Below are 14,426 nucleotides of genomic sequence, written 5' to 3'. Positions count from 1 at the left end.
CATATGTCAAAATGTGACACATACAAATATACACAATGGGCTCGATCAAACGAATGATATGTCATTCAGGTAAGTCAGTGTGCTCATATCGTAATACCCTGTTTACACGTACATGGATTACTGCTGACAGTACATGTTATCATGCATGTGAAAACACATATTATCGTGCATGTGTAAACACATATTATCGTGCAAGTTACAAGATTGCACGCATAGATCAAAAAAGTTAAGAAGCTTTTGAATTTTCACGCAATAATTGGTACTTGCATGGCGGATGCACATGTGCAGTAGAACGATAGTGGCGAACCTGCCGAAAGAAATACGGACTACACCGCACAGAACATTTTGACTTTTACCGATTATCTACGAACCTGTCCGAACCTGTCAAATAGCACCATACAATGACAACATCACGTCTCGCTAAATCTCGAACAACGAGATTGGAAAGACAGTCAGCACTTTTACGTGTAAACAGTACTACTAATAACTATTGATATCTCATGGGATAAACTCATTTGTTTACATATTCAAAAACATCATTTTTTAATTAAGTTTTAGTATATCACCCTTACGCTACCTGGAAAGCAGAATATCTGCCAGCTTTTCTGGGCCGATTGTACGACGGAAGATACCTCCTAATTGGATCTAATTCATTTACGTGAAGTAAACCGCCAGTCAAAAGTTGAGCGATCACAAATACAGCCTGGCCCCATAAAAACATTCCTCCACTTTCTAAAAATAAACATCAAATAAATACAATAATTATTACATAAAACATATTAATTAATTCAATTATTTTTTATTTAAGAGCATACATAAGTAAAACGGCAAATAATTTTCAACAGTAGGTGGGACGAAATTTTTCACTCGTCGCCAATCGGAGACCGACAGTCGAGGTGTAAGCACGTCAATTTGTTTTGTGATGGCGTCGGAGGAATATATTCTTAAATCGTGTAAAGGTGACTAAAAAACGTTACCCATTTACTTGAAAAAGAAAACATGTCAATGAATATACTATTATTATTACTAATATAACAAGTATAGCCATAAGGTTAGGGCTTAAGAATGTAGCATTTTTCATTGAAAATACATAACTTCAGTCCGGTAAACATATGTACCTATTAGAAAAATCCTAGAAGGGGTTTGGAAACGAATAGGATTTCAACAAATGTCTTTTGGTATTTTTACCGTTATGCAACTAATAGATTGGAGCACTCCGTTCAAGATTATTTCTATGATTTTAAATCGATTCATACAGCAACATGAAATACGAAAATGTGTTTAAACAATTTTTAGTCAGTGAGACCAATATACTAATAATTAATCTATCGGTGAGGGATACAAATTGACATATAATTGTAATTGGGTATTAATTTGACTAAACATACTGAATTTCATTTTTATACGTTTATATTTTTTACAAATTATCATCAGTAAAAGTGTTCAATAGAATTCTGCCGAAAGGTGCTGGTAGGCCCATTTTGATTGAATAAGAAAATTTTGACAAAAAAACTAACTAACAATGATTATTTATGTTTCTAAGGCTTTCCAAGGTATGCAATATGCTTATCTATATAATTACGAAAATAATACATTAAATTAATTTATGTTTACCATCAGGAAGTCTCCTCGATGAATTAGGCTCGTTACGCTCCGAATCAATTGATTCTTTGCCCACATAAAAATACCACGGGATTACCGGATCTAGAAATATAAATTAAGATTTAATGTCACACCGAGGAAGTACATAATATAATCAATTTTATTCGCCAAACAATATTGTTTTATACTGTATCTCCCATGATGTCAGCTGTGAATATTATGTTTATAAATATCTTTTCGCAAGATTTAAACGATTCTAGTGCACAAGATCCTCGTGTTATAAATGTGTGATAAAAATATTATATTACATTTAAAAATAAACGTTTCTCTTGTCCTTTCAACTTTATTCATCTTTTTGTTGCGACAGCCGAAGTCATCTAGGACACGAGAGCCCATAGTGTGAGGCCTAATCGTCCTAATACCTCGTTTAGACATGCATGGATTTACTGTTGACAGTACATATTATCGCGGCCACAACAAAAAAATACACGTGTAAACACGTACATACGTGAAAATTGCAAGATTGCATGCATGAATCAAAAAAGTTCAGAAGCTTCTGAATTTTCACACGACAAATGGACCGTTCGATATTTACGCCTGGACAATAGAACAATAGTAGAGAACCTGGCGGTAAAAAAACAAACTACACCGCGCAGACTCATTTTGAAATGACAACATCGCGTCTCGCTGACGCTTGTAGAATGAGATTGGAGAAACAGTCAGCACTTTTACGTGTTAACAGTTATTATCGCGATAGTTTAAAATACACACAATTGGTGCAAGTAAATCCATGCATGTGTACATGCGCTATAAGACCGGGCCTGCATTATAGCACCTGCTAGCGCTTTCGATCCATCATTTAATTTTGTCACTCATATTGATATTGACTTGTGACCCGTGGTAGACAAGCTCATCAATTGTCTCAATACATACATTGATCGTTTCTGTCCTGGGATTTTGGAATTAACAAAACAAATATAGCCATAATATTTATAATCCATAGGTACTACTTAAAAAAAGTAAAATTTTCATACCTCCGTATTCATCAGTGAAAATCCTTGCCTTCAAGAGCTTTTGATACTCTTCTACCTGCTCTGGCAATGTTCTAAATACGCCGTCAATGATCATGAATATATAAAATAATGGCCATTCTGATTCGATCCCATCAAATTCTTTTAGTTCGCCTTCTTTATAGAACCTAACAATTTATAGGATATGATTACTTTGGTTAATACAATTACATAAATTAATAAACGCCACGCACAGCATTTTGACGTTTACCAATTTTCACAACCTGTCAAATAGCACCACACAACGACAACAAATGTGTTCACTTACACTTAAAGAACTAGCTTGGTGAGATAGTCAGCACTTTTGTGTGTAAAGTTATTGTCCCAATAGTTTAATTTACACGCTATTGTAGCCAGTAAATCCATGCACGTGTACAGGCGCTATACACTAAGTAACAACGCAACAATTTTTTCTGGCATATACAAGATAAGCAAAAAAATCACAATAAATGGAATATGTTAAGTTTCTTTTAAATATTATTTTTGTATAGCATCTTCTGAATCATTTTATTTCTCCTAAATGCAGTACATACTAGTATTATCTTCCTAAAAATACAAGTTACAATTACTGACCAATAGTTAAGTACTATTCCAAGAAACCCACGATGGGCCTAGCAGTTACGCCTCAGGTCATGGTTCATGGATCCTGTGTTCGTAACCCGGCTCTGACAAAAATTCAAATATTGTTTTTCAATATGTGTTTGGACCCAAAGTATGAACCAAATAGGTTGAGTAAGCGGCTAACATCCAATTCTTGTAAAAACAATACAACCGGCACTGTGTGGAGGCTCGCTCATAATATGATCTTATTAGGAACAAACATGGTAAAAAAAACTCTATCGCTAGTGCAATTAATTATTGCAATTACATTTAGAAAATTCTTGTGTTAAAATTATTCTTTACAAGTTAAAGTTACTTTACGAGTTGTGTGTTACACAGTATGTACATATAATATTATTGACGATAGATGAAAAAACCAATTTGAATCATTGCATGGATTATTTTAAGAAAATAAATAATTCTATCCAATGAAATCAATACATAATGAGTAAATACATAAATCCCAATTTTCTGTTTATTCTTCAATACCAACGGTTCAGTCTCTTTCTAATAGTTATTCTATTGACATGTTCAATACCTCCGGTCAGGCAATCGAGCATTACAATAAATGTTTTTTTTTTGTGTCTACCTATTCAACTTTTTTTCATAATATGATATTATGCTGCTTTATGCTATGTTTTACTGTTGCATAATCTTATATTTTGATTCATATTATGTTCATGCGCCTTCTATAAATAAGTAAATAAGCTTACCTTCGATCGCTATTTTCTAAGACACTCTTAAACCCATCCCGACTGAATCTTTTCATTCCATATCTTCCAGAGAGTCTCCTTATAATATTGCTTTTAGTCTGATTGATCAGATGCTCTTCGTGAGTGGCGAATGCAGGAAATGAAATAGTTGGTATTAGTGAAGCATCAACACCCTGTAAATATATCAACCATTCAATGCAATACACAATACATTCACTACGCAGTTCATATACGGAGAATTGACATAACAATAATTGATAAAACAACAAAATTTCTTTTCTGATCTCGCTCACAAGTGCGATTAATTTCGTAGAATCAGAACATCAATATCTACTCAACTGTCAAACACTCCAACCAACAGTCATTGAATTTAGTCACTGATCAAAATATTAGCGTTTCTATTTATTCCAAGAGTATTTCTCAACCTTTTGGATGAGTAATGTATTATTACATTATAGCTGTCCACCATTATCATGCTGCCGACAGATTGCCTGCAGATGGCAGTAATGGCAACTTCAGCCAAAAGTGACAATTTTTTTTTTCTTAATCAACAATGTTGAGTCAACTTTATGTGCAGAGTAATAGATAGGGTTGTTGAGTCATGATTATGTAAAATTTATATGTTTCAGGAAGTCTTTACAGGGGCCTTCACTATCTCTTTTAATAATTGAATTCCAATATAGTGTATATTATGATGGGTGCTGTGCATCATTGAAATAAAAAATTGTCAGACACGTGCATACAAGGGGGGGTTCTTGGGTCTAGACATCCCCCCTCCCCCCCCGCCCAGAAATGAAAAAAATAGTCTTTGTCAGGACGTCATAACTAAGGATCGTGATCCAGATGATTAAGCTGCCGAACAGTCTCCTCAACAAGTTGACTCCACTCCTCCCAGCATTCTACGAAATGCAGCCCATGTTATCACTGGAAGACCCGTGGCACTCATGAGTTGATGCAACCATCTAGGGCATCTAATTTTTGCTTTAATATTCAAATGCAGTATGTCTAAAAGACAAAACAACGCATACAACATGAACAGATACTAACGATCATAATAATTAGGCCGCACGTATTCGATAACCACTTGTGCATGCAACAGCTCGCAAGAACTTGGGTGGTATGAACCTGCAAGTCAAGTGTTTATCGCTAGTCTCAAATACGGAGTGTCTTGGTTTGGGTAATGTACTCAGAAAAGTGCGGGGACCACGGTAGAAGTGACAAGACACTATAAGCAGCGGCGGCTCATCTAATACCATGCAAGTGCTACGCACCGCCTGCATTTTTGAAGACATCGCTCAACTTTTCATTGTTATTCATATGTGTATCACTCACTTAGCGAAGTAGAACATGTAGCAATATTATGAACAATACTTCGTTCATGGGCGCAAAGCGATTGCGATCCAAATAGATTTTCAGTTTGCACAGGATTACAATGAGGTCATTGTATACTTCTTAAACCGTGGTCCAATGTTCCTATGGTAGCGTTGTGTGTAGCATTTTTTACACACTTTCTGATCGGCGCACGAAATTAGGACTCTAGAAACAAAAACGCCAGTTTCTGTTTTATAACAATGTTGGCGAGCTAATTTTTAACAATTTCACATTTAAGATTTAATGAATCGCCAAACTTTTACGAAAATACCAACTCTCGCATTTATTTCTAAACCACTCAAATACATTCATATAATAAATCAAAATTCAAAAAAACACAGCAGCACTACATGGGTAGTAGGTCGTAGCTGAATAATAAATAAGAACGATAATATAAGAGAAACATACTTTTAATGACATATAAATACATTAGAAATAAATCTGAGTTCGAATGAACGCTGATTTACAATATAAATATTACCTATGCAATGTTAGTTTATTTTATAATTTCACTTAAATTAATAATAATGTGAAATTTAAGAAATAAATATACTGCTATTCACTATTGACAAAGTGACCCAGTGTCATCATCCGTTTTTAGAACGGTTCAATTTTGCTGACGCATTCATTGTTCGCAGCAGCGTTAAGCCATAAACTGTGACATTTATTTTTCTTTATTGATATTAAATCAGTCAAGTGTTTAAAAACTTTTTTAAGAAATTGAATAAATAAACAAAGACATATTTAATTTATCTTCTGAGAAGTTCGACGTTTAGTCATTATTGTACACTAAGATATTATAATATTAGCTTATTGACACGGCAGTCTTCAGTGATTAAGGTAATCATGAAGAGACGCTTTACGACCTTTACGTGGCTAGGACAAGAGTGTTCCTGATGCCGCCAAAGAGTGTGACACTTCATACCCTTATGGCACAGCCTCAAGGGTTTCGTTGCCATGGCCAGCCCTCCCTCACCCTGCAGCGGTGCTACAAAAGCGACCTACGTGCTGCAGGTCTGACATGGCGGGAGGCGCAAGAGTTGGCGTTGGACCGAGGGAAGTGGCGCAAACTTGTGCTTGCCCTATGCTCCAATGCTGGTTATAGAAGGTAAACCATTGCGCACTACCAAAAAGTGCTATTCTGAAGACCACCGGCCGCCACTGACTATAAGTAATAGGCAGGATAAACGTGGACCCCCCCCTATACCGTTTTTCTGTGTGCATCTGTATTATACTAATCGCCTTGTGATTAAGAGAGAGGGCAACAGTGTAACCAGAATAGCTTGAAATTATCTTAAATAAGCCAATAAAGTTACATAATATGGAATACCTTTGAACTGGACTCCTTGGGTAACAAAGTTTCGAAAATACTTCTGTTTCTATTATGAGCATCAATATCAACATAAATAACACTCCATGAAGCCCCTTTATCCCCAAACAAGTTACATCCATTGATTGCTTCTAAGGCAGATTTTGCCATACCTGAAAAAATAGAAACATGTAGAAAATGACAATATTCAATATCCCAACTAGTGAATAAACATAACAAAATCACTATTAAATCCAAACATACAATTGACATTGAGTGAAGCAAGAAATTTTTCCAGAACTATTAGAAGAAAATATCGCAAAATAAAAAAAGAAATAAATTGATTACCAATTGAAGAAGCGTGGATCTCCGGAGTGCCATCATTATATTTGGTACCTCTTTCCCACATTCCATAATCAGGAGTTCTGTAAGCCCTCTCTACATAGTAAACCAAGTTTTGGACAAATGCCACTTCATCCTAAAACAAAATAATGATACTGAGGATGCTTCATACAAAATCTACACATTTAGGGCCAAATCACACTGTAAGTGGCACTCGTTGCATAGATGGCGATTTGATTTTAAATTGGCAAGCTTCCATTAAATTACTATAATAATTCATGAATTGTATTGCATCTGTAGCTATATTCTGGCAATTGTATTGACCGTTATCATGAAATTAAGCACATGTGCACACACAATATATGTATTGCCAAAGTAATAAATTTCATGTTAACGATTTATTGCTCAAACAATGAATATTATATTAAATTTATTCCTTATATTCTAAAAAGACAATTATAAATTATTATTGTTGGCAGAGCGTTCATCTCCGAAGCCATGAGTTCGAGACAGGTTTGAATCACACATCTGGCAAATTACATATGGTGTTTTTGATGATTTCTATGTGTTTGATCCAGAGCAAAGATCCAGTGGGTTGAACAAATGACCGACAGCCATTCATCATAAAAAAGATGAGTGGAGCGACTTGTCAGACAACACTACTGGTAGAAAAGCAATAGTGTCAACTGGCACAGCCGAAACAAACAGGTCAAGTGCGAAACATCATCACTATAATAACGGTACGTATATTATTGTCTATGGTACATATGCCTCTCGTTTGTTTTGGTCGCTGAGCTCGAATGGCTAGCTTTAAGAGCAAAAATGGCAATTTCACCATTAGTAATTAATACTATATAGTAATTAATTGGAAGAACATTCCGCTTAATTGGGACAGTAAATTTAAAATCACAACACATATTGTGTTGCACATAATCTCAAGAAAAAAATATATATAAACAATTCAATATGATGTGATCTCATATATAACAGCACTTCAATTACATGCTGCGTTGTTTTTAATCAGATATCACATAATATTTGCTGTTGCATCAGTGTGGCACTACACCGGTTGTTAGGCCTATAGAAGTCTAACACTACTATACCTTATTGAGTTACCACTACACCACCTCGTGTGTGCGACGTATATATATATTTACTTTTGGTCAATTGTATTTAAGAAGCCAAGAAATGATTTGACACTTTCACGTAAAATTGCTTTGCTAGATAAAATTAAAAGAAAAATATTCTTTGTTAGATTGGCAGCCAGAATGCCTTAGTCCCGATGTGTCCCAATTAAACGGAATTGACTGTAATTAATTATATTTTATTTCGACCATGTCCGATCCTGATAGGATCATATGGGCCTTCATGGAGTGGAGGTTTGTATTGACAGATTTTTTGTTTTTTACGAGAAATGGATGTCAGCACAACTTGACACAATTGAAAAACAATATGTGTACTTGCCAGACCCAGGATTCGAACCTGGGACCCACGGCTTTATAGTCCAACGCTTAAGCCACACGGCCACCGTGGGTGTGTAATTAATTATAAGTGGCCAATAACCATGTTTATAATTTATTTTTGAATAACCGATTGATGACGATGATTTCATTTGACTGTAATTACCTGAGTATAAATAATTTGTAAACCAGATGTAATCATCTGCACCAGGAATATCAAGTAAATAGATATGACATCGATCTGCAGGTGGTTGTATTCATCATCTTTGAACACGATCTCCCCGGTGGTCAGATGAAATTTGCAATGCAGGGCGTGGGCGTTACACTGTTGTCTTTTGAATTTCTCAACACGACTCGCTTGCTTGATCCAGCATTCTAAAATACCACGCATGCATTTCACGGCACTCTGTCCCAGCTCATAGGACTTTCCTCTGTCATCGTCTATTCGCCTAAAAATAAAACCAATGAACACTTACCGCTTCCGCCAACTTTGCATTACATGTCATAAACTTCGATGAAAATCTTTTAAAATACATTCTGATGAATTCAAAAGTTATATAATTTTTAATCTAGCAATCAAAATTTGGTGATTTTAATTTTCACGATAGATAAACTGTTATGGTTCGTTCAAGACCAACTATACTCAAGCCATGACACTGAATTGTAAATTACGATTGTTGATTAACTTCGAATGCAATGCGGTAACCTGTTCGCAATAAATGAAAATTTCGATTGCATATTTCATTCAAAATATTACCAAACAGTTTACCATATTGCATTTGAAGTATGAACAATAACTAGCACTACCACCAAAGTTTACAGTTTCGTGCCACGGCCTGACTATAGTGGGTCATAGGTTCGATAGTTTGATCAGGTAAGGAGAAAGAGTAGGAGTGGCACCGAGCAAGACAAGGCACAGTGTAAACCCTGTCGGTGATAGCGACCATAGAAATATACAAATCAGACCCGCTTACTTCTTGGGTACCGAATTTTTTTTAATCAGTGCACATTACTCTCACTGTGACGACTATAATTAGCAAGTATGAACATACCGGTAAGCTTGATAGAGACTCCAGACTGCAGCAGCACAATAAATACTTTCCCGAACACTCCCGACTTCCGTGTCGCACGATAAAACTGGGAAAAGACCTGAGATTGGACTCTGATACCTCAGCAACTGACGTTTAACTGCAATAATAAAAAAGTAAGTTTGTATCCATTTGTAAACTTACATAAAAACATCTGTGATGTTCAGATCAAAATGTTGATAATTGTCCAAAATTAACTCTAACCCTTTTCCCTCTATTCCCTTCACCTTTGAGTAAAAATACATTAACTAAACTCGAAAACTACGAAAATTAAGAATTTGCGGTATCTTTGACAAAAATACAAGAACAATCTATAGAATTTGTAGGAAAAATACACAGTAGAAACTCGATTATTCAAATTTCTATATGATTATCTGGTCTGTATAATTATAAGGAAAATGTATGATTTAGAAAATATTATAAAATATATACATAAAATGAAATTTTCAAGAATTGCCCTGAAAAGTGACCTTTCTAGAATAAAATAGATTTATTATTTTTCAATTATCCGGATTTTTCATTATCCTGACTATTTTCATCCCAAAATAATCCGGATAATGGAGGTTTAACTGTATATGTTTAACAGATGTCCGTAATTATAGCACTTTTTTATATATTCTTTTGTCAATACGCGCATTATACCATTGATTTTAATTAAAATAATATTGTGAAGTACAATGTATTCGGTAAACTTTCTATTGGAGTTTTTCGGATGAGGTTGCAACATTTTGCAATCTGTATTGCTGACATAGTATTTATATTATATCACGGTTTAAGTAATATATTATTATCTCGAAAGTCTTTCTTTCCCTTTCATTAAATCCTGTTTCATCATTATTGTAATAACACAAAAACATCCTATATCTTTGCGATTTCATGATAATGATTCAGCGTTCCATTTGAGGAGTTTCATAATACTACTTTTTAGTAATTAATGGAATAGGAAATAAATTATTTCTTATACAGGATTTGGCTTTACAATAAACTTTCCAGGAACGTAGGTCGACTATAAAGGATTTAACAAAGAAGAAATCAATTATTCCTCCCTCTGGCATTAAAACTCTAAGACGTTCTTGGCCAAGTCAATCTCCACAACCATTTTGATGGCAGTGGGGGAGTTTCTTCAACAAGTCTAATTTCACAGGTTATTTGGTAACCATTTTATGATATAGGAATCATAATAAGATAATATAAAAATAATAAGATATTCACCGATGCCATAATAGATATCCAGCTGCCTGACAGACTCTTCATAATTAGAAACTTTCAAGAATTGGTATGAATTTATCTCATCGATACTGCCTTGTCGAATCATCGAATCTTTGTGTGGATGGCGCAACATGATTCAGATCCTAAAATAAAATATAGGGTAAATGCACTGGTATCCGGACAGTTAACTATTTTCTCACCTTATTTTCGATTATCTTTTCCATTTTTAGAAGAAAACAAAATATGCTATGATTTATAAATGTTTACATATATATTCTTTTGGTTTATAAATATTTTAAAAATCTATATTTAGGTACATTACTATCATATTTCTCATGTTAAGAAAAATGGTTGGTTTTTTTAGTCTCCGGACACACAATCTTAGTTTCCGGACGTACTATTTTTAGTGGTCGGACAGATTATTTCGTATAGAAAATAAGACAACTTTGGTGTTTAAAAATTTTTTTTTCACGTTTAAACAATTTTAGTTAATACAGTGATGCAATAAAAGCAGAAATAGTTCACAATGAGCACTCAAGCAACTGCTAACTTGAAAAAAAAACATATTTTTATTTATTCAATGTGTTTCTTTCATATAGTTCTGTCGAAGTAATTTTGAGTGCAAATTGAGCAAAGCAAAATGAAATAAAAAACTGAACTTCATAAATCAAATGGTAAAACTAATAAACATCTCAAGTGAGTTGACCAAATTTTGACATTAATTTTTATTACATCCAAAAAATCTCAAACTGTGTAACTTTTGTTTGTGTTCTATAATATGCAAAGCAGGCTTACAAAAAATAAACATACTTGAGAACTGCTGGCAACTAAATTATTGCCATTGATAATTTAAAAAAGGTTCAACACTTCAGTCACCATAATTATATTTCCAAACACACTAAAATAAATTTCAATACTAATCCTAATCCCTTCTCTGACGAAAAATAAATGTTTTCAAGTGCTATTTTCAATCATAAATATAAAAGAGAACTAAGTGTAAAAAATCCATGCTTGAATCAAGCACTCTTCAGTAGTTTTACAGAGAAAAAAATGCTTCAGTGCTATACCCCCAACCCAATAGCCTGGATATGTGACTTAATGTCTAAACACCTACAAACCCGGAACCGGGGTTCAACGTAATACGGGTGTCTGAGTGATTATACGGGTGATAAACATATTAATTAAGGTCTAAGTTTAAACAAAAATTACATACTAAATCTTTTAGTGATGCTTCACTATAAGATAACATAGACATTGTCGTGGATTTACGGTGAAACCAACGAACACATCCATCACAGCCAATGTTCTTTAATAAACCATCCTCAACATCACTTTCTAATTCATCAGAACAATTTTGGCAAATCGCCTTTTTCGCTTTCCTTTTTTTATTTGTCTTCTCTTTTCTAAGGAAGACCTTTCATCTTTTATGAATTGCTGTACTTTTGTCATCCTTCACTTTTTCTTCTATGATCTTCCTCCACGCTTCCGAAGAAATGGCGCTTGGTGCTTTGACAGTGTCTTATTATTCTATTTTTACTCCCAAATTGAGTAGGTTTGGGGTAAAAAAGATGAGATTTTAATGTTAAATTGCTCAAACTTGATGAACTGGTGCTTGCATTTGACGTACTCGTACCAGCTATTGGAGATAATTGTGTAAATACATAATAATTAATTAGAAAATAGCTTTGTCCGGTCATTCAATATTGAATTTTAGTCGCCGGACAGCAGGATCAAAATTATAAAATCGTGTCCGAAAACTAAAAATATTTACAATTCTATGTTTGTCCTTTTCTAACTTGTATGAAACCAAGCAAGCCTCGATGTGATACTGTACACACACAAATACTCAATGTCTCTTATAAATTCAGTGCCCGGACACTGCGTCCGACAACTAAAAAAAGATAAAATTTTGCACTTTAGTTGCCGGACACCAAATATTTAACTAAATTTAACAAAATACATTATTTTTATCATTGAATAATATACATGAACATATTACTGAATAATATGAAACATCTTTGAAGCGAATAAATGAAATAATCATAGTTTTAACGTACTTTTTGTATCCTTCGTTCACTAATTATTTTTTAAGAAATCGAATATTTTTTTTGTTCGAGTCAGCATGTGCACCACTACTAATGTAATACTATATAATGAATTCCTTTGTGTGTGACAAATATAATTTTATTGGTCAAGGAACAATACAGGCACAATATGTGAGTCATCCTTCATATGAAACTCTCATACTTTGCTTATTTTCGTTATATTTGTACAAAACTGTCCGTATACTGAAGCTGTCCGGGGACTAATGCAGTTACCCTATAACATTGTTAATTTTTATTAGCTTTAATGTGTGTGCGTTAAAGCTAATAAAATCCTATATAATATGATATATTTACTTTAAAAACAATATCTTAAATTTACTATATAATATTAATTATATCCTTTAGTGGAAAAGGCGGATGTGAAGCAAACATCAGAAGGCCCACACAAAATGCGAAAAATGCGATGACACATCTTACCACCAAAATGAAAGGATCAGGAAATTTCAATTACCACAAAAATGATGCTTGTGCAAACATTAGTGCTCTCCATATTTTTGTACGGTGTCAAGTCATGGACCCTGAAGGCAAAGGAACGGATAGCAATTGATGCCTTCTAGATGTGGTGTTGGCGCCGAACGCTTCATATTTCTTGGACTGAGCACAGGACGAACCAGTCCATCATCCAGACACTGCAGATAAAGAAACAGCTTTCGACAATATCTCTGAAACGCATTTTGCAGTTTTTTGGACATATTGTTCGGTGCAGACCGGACAACTTGGAGAAACTGGTGGTCTTGGGCGCGCTGAAGCGACCGAGTGAAGGAGCTGACTGAGGGCAGCATTCACTCTGCCTGAGAGAATCAGAGGATCAACAGAGATGGAAAGTCTTGGTCGATCAAAATTCAAAGGCCGTTACGATCCTCAGCCATGAGGTCACGACCGAGAAGATGAAGATAGGTATCCTTTAATTCTTTTTTTCATTTTTTCCAAATATTTTATATTACTGAATGCTATATCAAATACTTACTGTCTTACAGTATTTCGGTACTCCAGTGTTCAATTGTCGATTTTTTTAATATCGATATCGATTTTAATGTCGATAATATTTAGTAAAACCAAAACGGCATTGGGTAGTGAGAAAGAACGTAGGTGGATTTTAAACCTAGACAAAATACAAATAACCTTAATTATTTACATTGAATTATTATTTTAAACATAGACAAACCTAAAGTTTAGCCAAATAAGCACTATAGCATGGAAATTAAATTTCCGTGGTGAATCCCATTTTATTAATTTCACTGTATTAGTGAATAGCTAATTTTATATTAAATAAATTAAATGAATAAAACTCAGGGCATAACAAGGTTAAATTTGACGTTTAAATAAATTGTACGGTGTTGCCAGCGGTAAATTGGTGTCACTTTTTCTGGTCCACACGTTTCCTTTATGCATTAAACGCAAAAAATGCTGCAAACTTTACTGAAAATCACGCCCTTTGCTCAAAAAGGTGTCATTAAAGTCGTCAATAATAAATAAATTATATATTTTGTAAAGAATATGGTATAATAGGGTTCCGATTTTTCAATTTCTACAAAGCATTTTAATATTAAAATAGTG

At 34.2% G+C, this 14,426-nt stretch overlaps 2 protein-coding genes across 4 annotated transcripts in view; both read right to left on the bottom strand.

The window, feature by feature from the left end:
• Positions 1-14,206, bottom strand: part of LOC147066302 (putative phosphorylase b kinase regulatory subunit beta) — a 29,356-nt gene extending 15,150 nt beyond the window's left edge. The window contains exons 1-11 of one of the 3 annotated variants that reach the window (XM_085955528.1): positions 14,035-14,198; positions 13,321-13,498; positions 10,768-10,907; positions 9,520-9,655; positions 8,634-8,916; positions 7,014-7,143; positions 6,687-6,838; positions 3,986-4,158; positions 2,637-2,800; positions 1,615-1,704; positions 578-732 (exon numbers count right to left, since the gene is read on the bottom strand). In XM_085955528.1, the coding sequence (XP_085811654.1) occupies positions 578-732; positions 1,615-1,704; positions 2,637-2,800; positions 3,986-4,158; positions 6,687-6,838; positions 7,014-7,143; positions 8,634-8,916; positions 9,520-9,655; positions 10,768-10,897 (1,413 nt within the window). In that variant the 5' untranslated portion in view covers positions 10,898-10,907; positions 13,321-13,498; positions 14,035-14,198. Of the gene's footprint in view, positions 1-577; positions 733-1,614; positions 1,705-2,636; positions 2,801-3,985; positions 4,159-6,686; positions 6,839-7,013; positions 7,144-8,633; positions 8,917-9,519; positions 9,656-10,767; positions 10,908-13,320; positions 13,499-13,836; positions 13,966-14,034 lie in introns of those variants that run through there. The other 2 variants (XM_085955527.1, XM_085955529.1) reach the window with 2 other exon arrangements.
• LOC147066298 (protein O-glucosyltransferase 2-like) overlaps positions 1-14,426 on the bottom strand; it is a 218,508-nt gene that overhangs the window by 155,647 nt on the left and 48,435 nt on the right. The window lies entirely within an intron of this gene.

This window comes from Rhyacophila brunnea, unplaced genomic scaffold (genome assembly GCF_057557595.1).
Source record: "Rhyacophila brunnea isolate RB1 unplaced genomic scaffold, BYU_Rbru_1.0 scaffold_5, whole genome shotgun sequence".
In the NCBI taxonomy this organism is placed as follows: domain Eukaryota; kingdom Metazoa; phylum Arthropoda; class Insecta; order Trichoptera; family Rhyacophilidae; genus Rhyacophila; species Rhyacophila brunnea.
This window is presented reverse-complemented; position numbering and strand designations above follow the sequence as displayed.